The 19,614-nt window shown below is 45.2% G+C and overlaps 1 protein-coding gene across 1 annotated transcript in view; it reads right to left on the reverse strand.

Annotated features, from left to right (window-relative positions):
* Window positions 1-1,552: 1,552 nt before the first annotated feature.
* Window positions 1,553-19,614, reverse strand: part of timeless (timeless circadian clock) — a 66,125-nt gene continuing 48,063 nt past the window's right edge. Inside the window, exons 23-30 of the mRNA XM_084317569.1 lie at window positions 19,283-19,437; window positions 16,754-16,982; window positions 16,020-16,088; window positions 14,157-14,275; window positions 12,327-12,555; window positions 6,695-6,743; window positions 6,534-6,595; window positions 1,553-2,527 (exon numbers count right to left, since the gene is read on the reverse strand). Of these exons, the coding sequence (XP_084173695.1) occupies window positions 2,382-2,527; window positions 6,534-6,595; window positions 6,695-6,743; window positions 12,327-12,555; window positions 14,157-14,275; window positions 16,020-16,088; window positions 16,754-16,982; window positions 19,283-19,437 (1,058 nt within the window). The 3' untranslated portion in view covers window positions 1,553-2,381. The remainder of the gene's footprint in view (window positions 2,528-6,533; window positions 6,596-6,694; window positions 6,744-12,326; window positions 12,556-14,156; window positions 14,276-16,019; window positions 16,089-16,753; window positions 16,983-19,282; window positions 19,438-19,614) is intronic.

Here is a 19,614-nt window from a genome sequence, read left to right on the forward strand (position 1 = left end):
TTTTTAGTTTTTTTGGAAACTCTTAACCCCACCCAAGAGTCTCAGGGATACATGTACACAGACGCATGCTGGAGTCTGTGGGACGGGGGGCTGACCAGATGCCATAACAGGAAGTGACTAACATGGTCCAGATGTGAGGATGAAGGGGGACCACCCCCACCACAGCTGGAGAAGGTGGGAGACCGCGCGCTTTGATTTTAAAGGGCCAACCCGGAACTTACACTTTGGTTACATTGTTCTTTTTCTTTGACCTTTCTCAGCCCAGCACATCTTGTATGTTTTACTGCTATGTTTACAAACATTTCACATGTAAACAAAACTTTTAGAGTATATCGATTGGAGGACCATTTCAGCTACAGTCGCTCCTTGTATCAAGAGCTCAGTCAGTACATTTGAGAAGATAAAGATTCTTCCAGTACCATATTTCCCCAAGGGGATCAATAAAGGAATATTTTATAGTTTGTTTTTTTAGCGGTGGGGCTTTTGTTTACATTTGATTAAGGATTGGGCCTTTAAGCACACTAGGATCCCTCAAATACAGAACTTTGTAGAATGCAAAAATACTACTTCTTACTAGGGCTGAAAACATTCATATTGATATGTAATACGCAAAACTCTGCAATATAGCCACGTCTTCATCATTTAAAAATATACAAATAACCCAGAAACAGGAGGTCCATATGATATAATGCAAGACGGGTCATCACCTACAATCAGAAGTTGACCACAGGTCACAAGTTACTCAGCAATGGGACACAGCTACTTCAAAAAACCGCAATTACTCTCCCAGCAGCAACAGGGAAGTCATTCAAACATATTCTCGGACAACACTGACACATCCTCTTGTCATTCTAGGTCATCAATAAGAGATGGCGTGATGTCATAGGGCTACACTTTTATAGATTGACTGACTCACTAGATTACTTTTGTGTCATTCACACAAAGTGCCCGACCCTCATGGGTTTATAAGACACCAGAAACACTGTTGCAGTGTTCCATTATTACATTACATGTCATCATCTAAATACGGATTACATAAACAGATTACAGCTCAGTCTTAAACAAAGTATTCCGTCTTCTCTACCAAGCTTGACAAATAAAATCAGATGCAAAAAAAGTCCCCTTCCTGAAGCACATCTCAAGTTTATCCAGCTCAAGAAAATCAACATAAATGGACAGTAAATAGCAGTTAAAAATAAAAGGTTATGGAGTGCAAAAGCATTCCCCACAACATACTAGACTTTTAAGCTGAAAAGGAAATGTAGATTGTAAACTTAAGACCAGACCTTAAAAATGTCTGCAAGTCATATTGCAATGGTAATATCTGCTAAAATAATCACAATATATTTTGTCCTTATGGTTCAGCCGTATTCTTCAAGCACTGATTCAGTCTACACCACAACAGTTAGAAAGTATTCAACACCAGAGCTCCCCCTATTGGTGGAATGGGGTGGTGCAGGTGTAAAAATATGTGAAAAAAACACAAACATAAACGCAAACAAAAAAGAAAACACGTGCAAATCCTGTCGAAACATGACTTATTTATTTATAAACACGCATGAACTGGAACTTGAATTCTATGTCAATACAAATGTCAAATGAGAAACAATTTCCTTTAAATTAGCAATCATTTCTGGCAAAACGAGGAAACAGATCAACTTGTATTTTGTAAAACTTGATTTTCAACTTGAGTATTACTAAGTCTATACTCCTTGTCCCATTGACAAGTAACAAACAACAGCACATCCATTTATATTTATTCATTCATCATTAGGATTTAATATCTGTACGGACCGCGTCTATATTTTCTACAACGGAGTTCGGCGATTTGCGAATCTGATTGGCCACTGACGTTTCTGTTCATGTGACATGTGCGCCCAATAGCGTGACGAGCTGTGTCTTTGCCCATTTCCGCGTCGAACAGCCTGCAAAGCACCTGGCGTTCTATCGCCTAACCCTAACCTTAACCAACTTCGAAAGAGTGCCTAAGCTTAACCGTCGGAATCAGGGCAGGCGTTCTATCGCCATGCTCTAAGACAAACTCTAACCTTAACCGACTTCGAACGAGCGCCTAAGCCTAACCAGTGTAGAAACTTGCGGTCCCACGATTGGGCGTACGCGTCACATGACCAGAAATTACACTGGCCAATCAGATTAGCAAATCGCCGAACTCCGTTGTAGAAAAATAACAGGCGTACGGACCTCCTCTGGTCTTTGGGGCCTGTGAAGGACGCGCCCTCGTCTGAGACTAGTCTGGGAGGAGCCACATCCCCCTGAAGTCAAAGACCTTTTGAGGCTCCTCTACTGATCAGCCTCTTCATCGTCACTGAGGACCATCTATTAATCGTCCTCTTCATCATCAACACAAAAATGACCATGCACTAATCGTCGTCTTCGTCGTCGCTGAGGACCATCCGTCGCCTGCGCTTGGCGGGAGCGACGTCATCTTCCGCGTCCAGGTCACCTGCACCGGCGGGGGACACGTCCATCACGTGGGACACGTCCATCACGACGGGGGAATCGTCATCTGTGAGGACGAAACCTATGATCAGCCAGAGTCCTATGTATAGCATTATCAAAAATGAATTGAACAGTTGTAGTTGTGATTCTGAAAGACCTACAGACTACTAATGTGGAACTGCATTCAGTCCAGCACGTTCTGCCATAGACTTATCCCCCCACGACACACCACAAACCACCAGTCGGCCAGTCTTTCCTGCCAGTAGCCATCAGTCTCCACAACCGCGGGGCACGGACTGCTGCCAATTGCTGGAGAGCTAACAAGCTGGTGAACTTGAGAACTGTTAGGACTATCGGCCTCTTAATAATAAACACTGTTAGGACTGGTCTGACTCTTAATAATAAACACTGCACGGACTCTGGTGCAGTGCGTTGCCACGGTGTGGAGTGGACCATGTATATACCATCACTATTACTACTGTCTGATTGAATCCTGCCACACACTACTGTTCACTACTACTACTAAAGTTAACACTATTATCATTACTACTTGCACTTTGTTCTATTATTATTACTACCTATCCTACCTGTACCCCCCACGATGCTGCTATGACACTTGAATTTCCCTAAGGGGATTAATAAAGGAACACTTGACTTGACTAAATCATTTGAACCATATATCCAAGTCTTTTTTAGACCACTCCACAATAGCAGCCAATGACTCGTACCTCGCATGGGACAGATACATAGTTACAAAGCCTTATTCATGAGCAGAGTGGTTTTAAAACAAACAGAAAGCCATTAGTGGGGTGATGAGTGGTGCCTTGCTCTGGTTTCAGTTGACCACTACATTTCACAAGCGTTCTGCCCGGGTGCCAGATTGTTTTCAACTTAATCAACACTGCTGTCTGTTTACTAAGGATCAACATTAACACTTTGATTGCCCAACCCGAGTTTTCTCTGGTTTACCCCCCGCGGGTTGAATGCCCACTCACGAGAATTCTCGTATTTTTTATATTAGCGATCTGAAATCATATTTCATCAACCAAGTCTACCGTTGGAAATTCAGCCACTCCAGGCGCTCAGATGTGAAAAAAGCGCCCCCTATCGTCTCCCAGATGGTAATTCACCCTTTTGGATTGAACTCAATGAAAATGAACGAGAAAAAAAATCCTGGACTCCACATTTTACTTCTCACTCACGCAGCCGGGGTCGATCAGCTCCACTCTGGAGCCTCAGAGCAGCGGGGATTATGTGTTTTTACAGTATACACGGTGGATCAATAAAAGGATCGATTTTTTTGAATGGCAATCAGGAATTGGAATAATCCATTTGGATACGATCTGATCTCAGGTAAGGAATCTATGTTACCAGTCTTTGAAAATAATAATGAGACTCGTTTTCACGGAGATATACCGTACTTTTCGCACTATAAGCCGCACCTGAATATAAGCCGAAGCAGCTAAATTGAATGATGTGTACATATATAAGCCGCACTGGACTATAAGCCGCAGGTGTTTTAATGTTGAATTACCATATGTAATTAGCATTGGGACACAATACTGTCGGACAAATAACAAGAATTAACTCATTTACAAGTTGTATTAAGTTTAGCAAATAAGGGAACAGATAAATAACATTTCAATGATGGTCGAAAAAGCAATATTTAGATTTTTACATTTTCGGGTTTAGTCACGTCGAGTCACATATAAGCCGCACCGTTATATAAGCCGCAGGGTCGAAAAATGGGGGGAAAAGCCGCGGCTTATAGTCCGAAAAGTACGGTAAGCTTTTATGTGATTATGTGATATGGCTGATTGACTGTGCGAGCGGTCAGGAAATAGGAGAATCGATTTTCAGCTTGCGGCCAGAGCGTGCATGCGTACACATATACTATCGATAATCTAGCGTTTATTTGAAAACGATTCATAAATAGGCCGAAAGAATATAGAATAGAAACTAGAATATTCCAGTAAAGGGCGATTATCATGGAATGTCTTATTTTTTTCGTGAAAACTAGTGCTTTTCAAAATGCTAGAAAACGGAAATGAAGCGATAAAAAAACAATCTGCTACGACAATGTTGACTGGAAAATTAGTCTTTGATAAGCGACGGGCAGATTAGACACATAGCCATAATTTAAAACATAGATTAGGCGATATTAACGTTAACATTGAAGTGGTGCTGGGCATTCAAGGAGGTAAAAAGGAATTAAAGGGGAACTCCAACATTTTGGGAAATTAGCTTATTAACATCTTCCCTGGAGTTAGACAAGAAGATACATACCTTTTTTGTCTCTGTGCGTGCATTTTAGCTTTGGGAATAGACGCTCCGTTAGCATAGCTTAGCTTCATCACTGGAAGTGAGGCAGGACAGTAGCCTTACAGTGCCTTACAGTGTATTGCAAGGTCTGACATTGACCAAACTTGATATGCATGACCTTGGTGGGCTCTAGGTCAACTCCTGAAAAGGGGGTCAATGTCAGACTTTGCAATCAAAAGTTAGGGGGCTAATAACCCTTGCCATAATTTCAGTGCGCCCCCTAACTTTTGATTGCAAGGTCTGACATTGACCCCCTTTTCAGGAGTTGACCTAGAGCCCACCAAGGTCATGCATATCAAATTTGGTCAATGTCAGACCTTGCAATACACTGTAAGGCACTGTAAGGCTACTGTCCTGCCTCACTTCCAGTGATGAAGCTAAGCTATGCTAACAGAGCGTCTATTCCCAAAGCTAAAATGCACGCACAGAGACAAAAAAGGTATGCATCTTCTTGTCTAACTCCAGGGAAGATGTTAAATAAGCTAATTTCCCAAAATGTTGGAGTTCCCCTTTAAGCTTGGGCTCTGAAAGTGTTAAAGGTGCTATAGATTTTTATGTAGACAAATTTATTTTATAATACATCCACAGAGCTCTTAGAATGGTGCAGAATAAAAGTATTGCTTTTCCCCCAAAGAAATTATGGTGTTGCGTGCATGTATCCCCTCCCTACTTCCCATTTCCCCACGTGGAATGCATGATTGGATAAACATGCTGCTAGTTGAGACATGCTGGTGCTCTAGTGGGACACCTAGTGGTGGCTCAATGTTATCTATCTATAGCACCTTTAACCCATTCAGTGCCAACGACGAGATTAGTCGGGTTAACTCGCCATGCGTTGAGTGCCAAGGCCAGAGAAAAAACGATTTATTAGCAATATCCATTCATCCATCCATTTTTCATCCATCCAGCCTGACGTTATCATTGGGAATGGGTCTGAGCTCGAAAAGGGCAAATACCGCCGCCTATCGTCTCCCGGATGGTATTGCACATCATTGGATTGGATTGGGTGGTCATGTGCATCAGAATAAAAGTCCGGTCCGGGGTTTTCCCTTCTCTGGCAAGCAGTATCTGTTACCACATTCACTGGGGAGGCTGGGAGCAGCTTTCGATGATGTGTTTTGGACTATAACGTTGGATCAATAAATGCGATCAATATTTGGAATGGCGATCAGGAATTGGATTAATCTTTTTGCAAAACATCTGATGTGAGGTAAGGACTCTATGTTACCAGTTTTGGGTTAATCAGATGTTTTTTTCACAGCGATCACAACGTGTGTGTGTGTGTGTGCGTAACGTTAGCGCTAAGCACGGCATGGATAATCGATTTTTCAGCCCGCTTCTCTAGCGTGCATAAGTACACATATACTATCGATAATCTAGCGTTTATTTGAAAACGATTCATGAATCACCCAAAAAATTACGTGTTTTGTGTATTCCACTAAAGAGCTATTATCGCGGAATTTCTCTGGAATTACTAGAACTCTCCAAAACTATACTCGTATTCAAAACGGTATAAAACGGAAATGTACCAATGAAAAAACAGTTTCGTACATGTTGACTGCAAGCAAGTCATTGATAAGCAAGCAGTGTTTTAGACCCATAGCCATAATTTAAGATATAGTTTAAGCCTTTGCAAATTTCCCCAACCTCCCATTGACTTCCTTATTGGCACGGTAGCCCTAATATGGTCAAAGGGGCGTGGCACTGAATGTGTTAAGAGAGGGGCATTTAAAACTATTTGACTGCAATACCGCTTGACTCCTCATCGTCCAACACCCGGCTTCTTTTGGTTGAGACATTCTCCTTTGGGGACCTGCAATGAAAATGAATAGACATAATTGAAGTCAAATCCATATCTAGGCTATGATTAAGATTGAATAATTGAATAGATTAGAATAGATCAATGCCTCACCTCTGAGGTACAACACTCTCTGAATCCATATCATCAGCAGGGGTGACATCTGTGGGAGAGGAAAACAAACCATTAGTTGAGTAATATGATAGGAGATATGAAGTTCTGTATCGTTAGTGGCTTAGCTTGGCTTCGCCTTCTGCACTATCTCGCGTACGTGCACGCGTACTGAATAAACCACAAATGTACCTCTAATACCAGTATTAGTCTGACCACACCCCTCATCAGCTTACCTTCATAAGCAGGTGTGTGGTCACCTGCTCTCCTCCTTCTCGCTTTCACCACAAGGAAGAGGTGCCTCGGTAGATCCCCACACTTGACACCATGATGGAAGAAATTGGATTAGGAACAGCTTGGGAAACAAGGATACGTTGACATCATATCTTTATTTTCTCTCTCACTATTTTCGAGAAAATACGGCGATATTGTCTTCGTACTGGAGTGTCTAGAAGATGATGATCATTCTACAAACCCTCCACCGGTTTTCGTATTGGGAGCACGCCGCTGCATGCTTCTCAACTGCAGTTCCTTGCTGTGTTTGTTGGGGTGAAACCTGTCAGGCCACAGCTGAACTGTCGGACATGCCGCTGTTGTGAGGAGCGGTGCGTTCCAGGTTGGGTGAGTAGTGTTTGCTGGCGGGCTCCACTTGTCTGTTAGTGCTATGGGGGCTACTAGACGAAGTTTATGGAAACCGGCCCCAGGCTAGGGTCCTTTGTTTAGCCGTCTAGGCGACAGAAGGCCTTGGTCTGGCGACCATTATAGTTTTAACTAGTGGGCCGCGACCATTGACACTGGTGATCCCTGTGTGTTCTGGACGAGTGGATTCTCTCTGTCACCGTGTTAAGACCCCATCTTTCATATCCAAATGAGAGTATTCCTTCACGAGGGGATATGTGCATGTAATGTGCGATAGCGGCAGATTCATGTTCAAAGTCAGCTATACAGGCCAGTTGGTTCTGTGCTGATTCCGCCGGACGTGTTATTGTCACCGTTGTGAAGCGGTGTTGACGTCTTGTTTTCCCTTTTCTCTTAAAAAGTGAGGAGGGTTCAGAACGGCGGCCTGTCTGGGTGAGTGTTATGTCATTGTTACATGTTCATAGCTTACGGTTAGCCGGTCGGTGGCCTGGCGCGGGGTAGCTTGGCTTCTCGCGCGCCGCCGGGAGCTCGCTCCTGATCGCGTGCGTCGTAGATCGGCGTCTCGCGAGCGGAAGCGATAGCACCCGAACGGCTGGAGCAGCCGTTAGCTTGATGCTATTCTGTTGAACGTGCTTTGATTTTTAACATGTTTTACACTTTTGACCACGACGTCATCCTTGACAGGGGATGTTCGTCAACCCTGCCCGAGCCTAGACGGGGATTGCGTCAACAAAGAGGACTGTAGCGACTGGTGGAGCGGCGACGCTGCCCGGATCGAACAACACGGGACGCTTGTGACTGCACTTCGCTGATCTGCGTTCCGGGCAGGTACGGGGTTGGCCAGACCCTCATAACACGTCTTCTGGTTTTACCTTGCTAAATGTATTGTGAATGACGGTGTTTTTTCCCAAAACGTGTGTTGTTGCAATGCATTTGAGATACGTTGCGGGTTGTGTGTGAGCTGTTTTTGTCACTGGCAGTAGCTTCTCCGTGCAGGTCGTGATGTATTGATCTGGTTGTTGTGTGAGAAACATCATGGTGTTTATGTGTACCGTGTACTCACTACTAAGGCAACTAACCTATGAAGCTATGCTTGGTGACGAGTGAGTAAAAGAATGTTCTTTCTCAGACTGTAATGACAATGGACAGTGAGTTCACACATTAACAGGTTTTCCTGTTTTAACTGGCCGTATTGAGAGTAAAATAGGAGGATTGTGTTTTCCCCCCCCCGGTTCCCTGGGGACTTTATCACCTCCTATCAGACATGTTGTGCATTAATTGTGTCTTTTGTGTGGTAGGGATACGATGTAACTCTCAGCTTGATTGCTGAGGTTGTGCTAAATCTGCTGGAGAAACTTATTTCCTAAAGGGAAATTGGTTTGGTTGCTGTCGTGTGCTTAGCAAGGCCTGTGGTCGATACTAATCAAGAATGATGTATTCTCTCATTGTGATGATGATGGGTTGTGTGTGTCATGTGACCTACAACTGGGTTGTACTGGCCACAGAAGCACATGTGTATGTTGGACCGGGGTTCTTAGAGCCCTCTCTATTCTGTGTTTTTCCTTAGTAAAAATCAGATAGCAGGTTAGCTCGTGCGCTGTGTGGAGCTGTGAAACGCTTCATAGAGCTGACTATGACTGTGTCATATTCTCTTTTTGTCGTTACGTCGTATCATGGGTGTGGGGTCGTAAAGGGGTGAACTGGTAACCTTTCCTCTCCCCATTGTTCTGTCGGTCAGGGGTACACCCCCTGTCTTTCAAGGTTCCCGTCACGTGGCGGTTCGGCACGTTACGGGGGGGGGGGGGGGGGAGGGAGTTCCTGGTCCCACGGCCTGGTATATTGGGCGTGTGCACCGCAGGAATTCCCCCGCCATAGAGTACGTCACCGTGCGCGTCTCTGTTGGTAGGACTTCCGTGTGCTGTTCAGGTCCATGTGATGGATCTGTTTTCAGGGGGGGTGGTCAGGGCTCCTCCTCACCAAGCGCCTACTCAGGCCTTCTGTGAGTTCGGACTCCTTCTTCCATGTGATCCATGTGAGGAAGCCTCCATCAGAGTACAGAGCCTTCCTCCTCAGATTGTCAAAGTGAGTGGACCCTCTAGAAGGGTCCTTTTCTATTGTATGTATATTCGATTCAATTCGTTTATTGAGTGTGTATGGGTTCGGTGCCTCTTCCCCGGAGGCCCTAAAACCAGTTTTTTACATGGCTCAAGGTGCAATATATTCTTTTCAATCTGTACAGCTCGCGTGGGAAGTCTCTCTGGGGATCCCCGTCTCTTTCCTATGGGAGGGTGGTGGGATGTAAAAATGTGAACATTTTTTACCCCGGCTGTGTAGACTGGGATACATACTGTTGATGCTTCCTTCTTTCTATTCCAGAAGTGTTGGAGTTAGGGAGTGTCACACCCCTCTTGTCGTTCCCCTGGGCGCCTTGGGGATTCAATGGCAGGTCTAAATAGCCTGTTCATTGATGGGGGTGTGTCCCGACGCACGTATAGTGCTAGCTCGCTGTAAACAGGCGATTGACTGGCACGCCTTAGTTGCTTGTGGTTGAAACAGCGTTTTTATAAAGCAACTGAGATGGGGGTTTTTCCTCTTCCGGCGACCACATCCCATGACCTGGGTGGGTTGTCGACGGATCCTCGTTCATGTCTGGGGGATGATGACGGGATGGATCTGAACATATGTAGTGGGGTCTCACGCCCTTGGGGTGGGCCACCAGGCGCGGTTCGTCCCGACGTCTGGGTGGCGCCTTCTTTTCATGTTAAGATCAACACGCATATCTGCCCTTTTCCTGGGGCATGTCGGCGTGGTTAGGGCACGGGACTGGTTCTGGTCACGCTGGTCCAGATCAGTTGAACCCGTTGTCCGCCGGGGATGCAGATCTGCTGTTCTGGTACCCTGAGGGACTTGGGCTTTTTTCAGGGGGAAAAATGCCAGGTCGGTCTGGGTGTCACAGGGTTAAGCGCTATGGAGACCCTGGTTGGGTATGTTTTTACTCAGCACTGTCGTCATGGCTTACAGCCATGCCATTCTGTACGCGCTCGATCTCGTCGGATCTCGGCCGCTACACAGGTTGGTCCTGGTTAGTACTTGGTTGGGAGACCGCCGGGGAATACCAGGTACGGTGTGCTTAGGGGCTGGTTCTCCATTGTTTTTCGCTCCTCTCTCACGCATGGCGAAGAGGGGCCTGTGGGGGTGGTTTTTTGACCTCCTCTGGTGACCCTGTGCTTCCCGTACCGCCAGGCCCGGTCCGAAGTGATGTTTGCGACCCGTAGGCCTGGGTTAACCCTTTTTGGAAACTGAAACACTTGTACTGCGGTATAGCCGGTGTATACCCGCAGGTGTGTTTTGGAGTTTTTTCTTGAGGGGTTATAGGAACAACCACCGCATTGGGTAACACCGAGGTGGTTGATTCCCTGGTGTGTTGGAGCAGTGTCAACTCCCGGGTTCACCGGTTGAGGGTGCCCCTGCACGTTCATGACGTCTGCCAATCGTGTCAGCCTTCTCTGCCTCGACCCCTCTGGGTGGGGGTTGTTAAATGGAGGCTTGGTCATGCAACACCGCCAGCTTACGCTCCTTCCGCCGGGGCGGCTGTGTTCAGCTGTCCCCTCTGGCGCCTGTCTCGTCCGCAGTCTCCAGGCTAGGGTTAACAGCCTGTTGCCTGGTTTTTCCCCGGTGCGCTGCCTGCTTCCGTTGGTTAACCTTTTTTGTGTGCTTACGGCCATGCTGACTGCCTATTCTGCAGGGTCAGTGTGCCAGGCGGTGTACTGTTGGGGGGACGGGGCCCGCTCGGCTTACTGGCCTGGTTGGTTCCGCCTGGGAATACCAGGTGCAGTAACTGAGGGGCCTTTGTCCGAATACGCTGGCGATGTGGGGGGCGGGGCACTACGTGCCCACCTGGTGGGGTCTTGATGCTGGCATCATGGACTTCTCCGGGCCCCCATTCCAGGGAGTCCAGTCCTTTTGGTGGGTCTGGGTCTTCCTTCGTGCTCCGCTGCTACGGCCTTGCCACGGGGTTGGGTTTGCCCTTGACCCCGTGATTCTGGGGGCAGTAACGAGGTTGTTCCTCCGTTCGTTCCCGGGTGGCATGCGGGTTGTGCGTGTGTGTAGTCGTGGGTCAAGCCACGGTCTGCTCACCCTGTGCGTTGAGTTGCTTGAGTGCCTCTTCGCACGGTCGGGTCCGTCGCCCTCCCGTGACGTCCCTAATAGGGGGGCTACCCTCCATTAGGGGGGGTCGGGGGGGCTCGGCCCTCCCTGTTCTGATGGTTTTGGGGGGCTGTCAGCGGGGTGTATTTGTCAGCCAAGTGGCTCCGCTTGGCCTCCCTTGTGCAGAAGGCGAAGCCAAGCTAAGCCACTAACGATACAGAACGTTAGGTTATGACTATAACCAAGTTCTGTTAGTTAGGGGCGATGCTTGGCTTCGGACGGCCGCTGCAGCCCTTGATCTCACCTTGTGGTGAAAGCTTGGGAAGGAGGAGAGCAGGTGACCACACACCTGCTTATGAAGGTAAGCTGATGAGGGGTGTGGTCAGACTAATACTGGTATTAGAGGTACATTTGTGGTTTATTCAGTACGCGTGCACGTACGCGAGATAGTGCAGAAGGCGAAGCCAAGCATCGCCCCTAACTAACAGAACTTGGTTATAGTCATAACCTAACGTTATTATGACAGAATACAAACCATTAGTTGAGTAATATGGACAGGAGATATGAAGTTATGACAGAATACAAACCATTAGTTGAGTAATATGGACAGGAGATATGAAGTTATTATGACAGAATACAAACCATTAGTTGAGTAATATGATAGGAGATATGAAGTTATTATAACAGAATGTGTTTTAATTGATTTCTTATCCTTGCTCTTTGCCTCGTCTTATCGTTATGATTTCATATGCTTCTTTTTGGGGGGCTTACTTCTGTATGTATATTCAATGTGACCTCGAAACCTCAGTTTCAGGGTTACCATCATATCACGTGACATTTCTAAACATACCGTCGGCCTCAGCGGAGTGGTGCTTCCTGCTGCGCGCGAGCAGCAGCGCCCTGAGGGCCTGGGCCCTCTGTTCATGAGAGTCCACCTCCTCCTGGTGCTCCTGGACGGGGCTCCCAGGCCGCACGGACGCCTCTCCCCCTGGCGGAACCTCCTCACTGGGGCTGAGGGCTGCAGCTACACCCCTTAGCTGGGATGGGCTCATCTTCTCTGGAATCCTCCAAAAGGTTTCCTGATGAGAATAAATAAGTTTTAAAAACTACATGTAGCATAGTAGTGATACATACATACCGTATACAATATATACAGTATATTAAGAAAATACTATGGTGCATTGGGTATTACACAATAGGGAGGTGTAGTGGTTACGTTATTGCCGTTTCCGGCCGGTCCACCATCTTGAAAACGCAATGTAATTCCCCATTGACCATTTCTAAATTGTCTCGTTTAAAACAAATAAAGCATTAACATTTGCATGGTGTACCTTTCTGTGCGTATTCATCCACAATCTATAGCTCAACATGAAAATATTCGCAATTAAATCGTAAAAAAATGACGAATTTTATTTCAACCAAAAATGCTTAAACAATAATGTTAGTGATAGAAGGGAACTCGTTTTGTGCAAAAATGGAAAGCGTTTCAATATTCATGAGGCAGAATTGTTACAATAGCCGATAATCCATTTTCCCAATGATAAATCCCTATACGGGTGGACCTCGTGGGCGGTCCAAAGCGACGTCAGACTACACCTCCCTATTGATAAATATGAGTTGATTTTTTGTTTGATATTTGTAACTGTTGCCATTACATGGTTTACATAATTTGTTTATGTTTCTTTCTAAGCCTAATGTCATAATTGAGAATGTATTTTTTTTTTTAAGATTTTTTTTTAGCGTTTATCGCTTTTTACTACTGGGCAGTCCAGTAAAGAGAGAGAGAGGAAGAACGGGAGACAGAGCGGGGGGAAGACATCCGGGAATCGAACCCAGGTCGGCCGTGCCGCGACGCAGCGCGTTACATGGTTCGCCACTTGGGCGCCCCATTGAGAATGTATTTAAGTTGTATTTTATATGTATACATTATTTAATTTACTACAAGTAATAGTACTATTATTTTTTTATTTTCATTTATTTTTTTATCTTTTTCCCCCTCCTTTTTCAGATTTTTCTCCCAACCCACTGTTAGTCGTTATGCCAATTCCCAACCCCCTTCCTGGTTGTTGCGCACCCCCCCCCCCCCCCCCTACTGTTGGTCTGAGAGGCCGGAGACTGTCACATGCTTTCCTCCGACGCATGTGCAGCCAGCCGGCAGCCAGCCTGGCAGCGCAGATTCTCACCGGGAGAGTGTAACGTGTGGAAGGTCGCACTACCTCTCTCCAGATCCTACCCTCGCTGTGCAGGCGCCCCGACCTTACTGTAGGGGTCGCTGTCCACAACGCCCAGGACCCACCCACGGCTCCCCTCCCCCTAACTCAGCGAAACAAGTTAGTATAGCGATCAGCCCGAGCCAAGGCAATGCTGACTCTCCGGGAGTCGAGACCGCAGCCTCTTGCATTGGTGACGAGCACAATCTCCGCTACGCCACCTCTGAGGTCATGCTCAATGTCCAATCTGTTCCTCTGCTTTGTCTACACACACACACACACATTCACGACCCACTCAAAATGGCCCCGCGACCCACTTTTGGGTCGCGACCCACCAGTTGAGAAACACTGATCTAGATATCCTTCTGTTATGAATCAAACGAACAAAGACCATATCAAGAGGCTACTGTAAGAGACGGCTATTAAAATCCATCCTCATTCTCCAGTGATTTGACTGGAAACATAGATACCTGCTCGTTCTCTGGCGCTCGCACGCCCAGCTTGCGGAGCAGTTTCTGGAAGCTCCTGCTCTCCATGGCGTCCTCGTTCTCCTCCGTCAGAGGGACGAGCGGGACGGGCTGAGACAAATCTGGGAAACAACCATTTCGAAACATCAACAGGTTGTAACGCAATTACAATTAATGAATTAACATATATCAAACCCCGCCCTCTTTCCTTGATCCTCCAATCGCACCTAGGGTGACCAGATGCAAAAAGTCCAAAAGCAGGACAACAGTAAGATTTTGGTGGGACAAAGTGGGACAGATAGATAATGTAATTTTTTTTTATTAGAATAACTCGTCTTCACTGAATAGATAAAGGTTAAATCAAAATAAATACAAATTAAATACAGAATTATATCTCTCCACATTCATCTTGGCACTGGCAACCGGCTTGTTACCACCTAACATCTGTTTTAAATATTCAAACTTTATCACTTGACAGGAATGTCTTGTGTTCGATATATTTTTTTTTGCTTCGAAAAGAGGGACATCCTCTCAATATGTGGGACGCGGGCTCAAATGGTGGGACAGTACAACCAAAAGGGGGACACCTGGTCACCCTAATCGCACCTTGTTGCTTCCATCTGACAAAGTTAACCACTCATACAGGGTATCTGTAGGTTTCAACAAGTTACATTGAAGACTTTTAAGAAATGTTTAATAACACTTTAAATTTAATACCAATTTCACAACTATACTGGCAAAAAACCCAAACAAATAGCGACACTGAACTGGCGGCTGAATTTTAATTCTTGCGTGTTCTATACAAGCTCTGGCCAGACGCACCAAGCTCCTGGTAGCCCCACAAAAAACAACGACTTGAATACAAAAACATTTTATATATTTCATATTATTTTCTCTACCGACAGCTGGGCTGCTCCCCAATTTATTTGATTATACCTGTGCAAATTAATTAAATACTTTTTAATACCTTTTAAGGCCTTAAATTGAGAATTATTATAATAATTAATACTTTTTAATACCCTGCAGATACCTTGGTATAGTAGAATGTGGAATGAATCACAGAGACAGCAAAATGCTCAAGTTAAGACGTCAAATAACGCCACCTCTTGGAATATCTATGTACTGTATGGTATGTATATCTGTGTACTGTATGGTATGTATATCTATGTACTGTATGGTATGTATATCTGTGTACTGTATGGTATGTATATCTGTGTACTGTATGGTATGTATATCTGTGTACTGTATGGTATGTATATCTGTGTACTGTATGGTATGTATATCTGTGTACTGTATGGTATGTATATCTATGTACTGTATGGTATATGTATATCTATGTATGGTATGTATATCTATGTACTGTATGGTATATGTATATCTATGTATGGTATGTATATCTATGTACTGTATGGTATATGTATATCTGTGTATGGTATGTATATCTGTGTACTGTATGGTATGTATATCTATGTACTGTATTGTATATGTATATATATGTACTGTATGGTATGTATATCTATGTACTGTATGGTATATGTATATCTATGTACTGTATGGTATGTATATCTATGTACTGTATGGTATATGTATATCTGTGTACTGTATGGTATGTATATCTATGTACTGTATGGTATGTATATCTGTGTACTGTATGGTATGTATATCTATGTACTGTATGGTATGTATATCTATGTATGGTATGTATATCTATGTACTGTATGGTATATGTATATCTGTGTACTGTATGGTATGTATATCTATGTACTGTATGGTATGTATATCTGTGTACTGTATGGTATGTATATCTATGTACTGTATGGTATGTATATCTATGTACTGTATGGTCTGCATGGCGGTTTCACTCACTGTCTTCTTCTCGGTTGTCTGCCGTTCGGTTCAGGCAATTCTGCAGCCACAACATGGGTCCCGACAAACCTATTGGAAGAAGGTATTGCATTAAACAAATCATCAGCTAGAACCCACAAGGGAAAATACCACTCAATTTAAGTGAATTCCTATATTATTAAATAATATTGTGGTGTTTATATACAGTATGTATACACGTATGTATGTTTTATATGTATGGATGTGTCTAATCCTTTTGTTTCCGTTTTCGAAAAAAAAATTAAAAAGGAACCGTTACAGATAATTTCCGATATTACATTTTAATGCCAATATCGGCCGATAATATCGGACATCCCTAGAATAGTTATAGCCCTGCAAACAAGGTGACCGACCCCATTGGTTTAATGCGTGGCAGCACATACTAGCCATATCCCGTTCCCAGCGTGGCAGAGAATGAGTAGCCATTTGAATGAAAAACACAGACACCATTTTGACATTTCTCCAACAAATCATCAACCGACAAATGCCATTGTGTGGCACAGGGATTGGCTACAATTTGAGTGGTTGTTTGTTCCACCAATTGAAAGTATCCTTTGGCTTTTTGCGAGGGAAGGGGCCCGAAGACGGAAGGGGCTGAAACTGCATTCTGAATAGCATTGTGGGCGGAGCTCCTGTTTGATTACATTACGGCAGAACGTTTGACCTCTTTACCAGCTTGAACTTAGTTAATCTTCCTCAGTCAGTGTGTTTGGTACCTTGCTGCTTGAGCTCCTGCACCATGCTGCCCACGTTGATGCTCTTCTCCACCTTGGCTCCCGTGCTTTTTCTTCTCTTTCCTTTATCTTCAACCACCTTCCTCTGCGGCTCATCTTCCTCGTCCTCGCTCCCCTCAGACTCTTCCTCTTCCTCCTCCTCCTCCTCCTCTTCGTCCATTGGATCGTCTGTCGGACCTCCCGTCAAGCTATCTAGGAACTCCTCTTCAGTCTGACAAAAGAACAGAGGAATTTACTGTATTTTTAAAATGGCATTATACCAATATCCGATTATAGATCCTTAAAGCAGCTGCTTTCACAAGAGACAACGGTTTCACTTAATTTCACATTAGGCCCACAAACAAGTATTATATATAGGGACACTGTCTTCTGTAGATTTAGCCAAGAGTAGGCATCATTGAGTTGGGATAATCTGCAGCTGAAGAGCTACGCACCGTTCACGTTGGAAAAGGTAACGACAATACTACGGAAGGAAACCATCTTGAGTATCTGTGATGATGTGTCTGAGTTTGTTGAAATCACTCAGGTTCAGTAGTGGCAGCTCTGTTGTGTTACTGTCTGATGCTTCCTAATTACTGTAGCCTTATGGTCATCAGGCATAATGTTACTACCGTCAATGGTTCTTACGGTAAACACAGTTTTTGCTAAGCATGTTAAGCCTGGCATCTGTTTTTTCCTGTTTTCTTTTTACGTGAGGTTAAAAACGTCAGTGGAAACGCAACACACATCCCTTGTAAAATGTCCAGTGTTAACCGGTAACACCGGTGCTGTCAGGAGTTTATTAACCGTGGGGAAATGTCCTCACCGTGGCGTCACACCTCACACCAGACCGTTCTCCAACCACTAGCCTACCATCGTTCCCTCCATTAAGCCTAGAGTACATTTGTCTCCTGTCTCTCCCTACAGACACCACCAACAGAAAGGCCTTACCATCCTCTTCATCAGTCTCCTGTCTCTCCCTACAGACACCACCAACAGAAAGGCCTTACCATCCTCTTCATCAGTCTCCTGTCTCTCCCTACAGACACCACCAACAGAAAGGCTTTACCATCCTCTTCATCAGTCTCCTGTCTCTCCCTACAGACACCACCAACAGAAAGGCCTTACCATCCTCTTCATCAGTCTCTTGTCTCTCCCTACAGACACCACCAACAGAAAGGCCTTACCATCATCTTCATCAGTCTCCCGTCTCTCACTACAGACACCACCGACAGAAAGACCTTACCATCCTCTTCATCAGTCTCCTGTCTCTCACTACAGACACCACCAACAGAGAAGCTTACCATCATCTTCATCAGTCTCCTGTCTCTCACTACAGACACCACCAACAGAAAGGCCTTACCATCCTCTTCATCAGTCTCCCGTCTCTCATTACAGACACCACCAACAGAAAGGCCTTACCATCCTCTTCATCAGTCTCCCGTCTCTCACTACAGACACCACCAACAGAAAGGCCTTACCATCATCTTCATCAGTCTCCCGTCTCTCCCTACAGACACCACCAACAGAAAGGCCTTACCATCCTCTTCATCAGTCTCTTGTCTCTCCCTACAGACACCACCAACAGAAAGGCCTTACCATCATCTTCATCAGTCTCCTGTCTCTCACTACAGACACCACCAACAGAAAGGCCTTACCATCATCTTCATCAGTCTCCCGTCTCTCCCTACAGACACCACCAACAGAAAGGCCTTACCATCATCTTCATCAGTCTCTTGTCTCTCCCTACAGACACCACCAACAGAAAGGCCTTACCATCATCTTCATCAGTCTCCTGTCTCTCACTACAGACACCACCAACAGAAAGGCCTTACCATCCTCTTCATCAGTCTCCTGTCTCTCATTACAGACACCACCAACAGAAAGGCCTTACCATCATCTTCATCAGTCTCTTGTCTCTCCCTACAGACACCACCAACAGAAAGGCCTTACCATCATCTTCATCAGTCTCCTGTCTCTCCCTACAGACACCACCAACAGAAAGGCCTTACCATCATCTTCATCAGTCTCCTGTCTCTCCCTACAGACACCACCAACAGAAAGGCCTTACCATCATCTTCATCAGTCTCTTGTCTCTCCCTACAGACACCACCAACAGAAAGGCCTTACCATCCTCTTCATCAGTCTCCTGTCTCTCCCTACAGACACCACCAACAGAAAGGCCTTACTATCATCTTCATCAGTCTCTTGTCTCTCCCTACAGACACCACCAACAGAAAGGCCTTACCATCCTCTTCATCAGTCTCTTGTCTCTCGCTACAGACACCACCAACAGAAAGGCTTTACCATCATCTTCATCAGTATCCCGTCTCTCACTACAGACACCACCAACAGAAAGGCCTTACCATCATCTTCATCAGTCTCCTGTCTCTCACTACAGACACCACCAACAGAAAGGCTTTACCATCATCTTCATCAGTATCCCGTCTCTCACTACAGACACCACCAACAGAAAGGCCTTACCATCATCTTCATCAGTATCCCGTCTCTCCCTACAGACACCACACTTACCATCCTCTTCCCGGAGCTCTTGCCTGTGGCCCCGTGGCCCCTCTTCTTGTACAGCTCCCGCCGGTCAGACACCAGCCCCATGCTGAGCAGCTTGTCCACCACGCGGGCGCGCGAGCGCTTGGCCGTCACTTTCTTCATGATGTCGCCCAGCACGTCTGCAGGTACACAGTTTCATCAGTGAAAAGGTAAGTCAGCACTAGACACTTAATTCAACAACCTGTTTTTTTTTTTAGATTATATATAGGTATATATATTTCTTTTTGTTATTTAGTTATTAGTGGGAAATCACAATCACAATAATCCTCACAAATATGCTCCTATTTATAATAAGT

The sequence above is a fragment of the Notolepis coatsorum genome, assembly GCF_963971535.1.
Source record: "Notolepis coatsorum genome assembly, chromosome: 6".
In the NCBI taxonomy this organism is placed as follows: Eukaryota; Metazoa; Chordata; class Actinopteri; order Aulopiformes; family Paralepididae; genus Notolepis; species Notolepis coatsorum.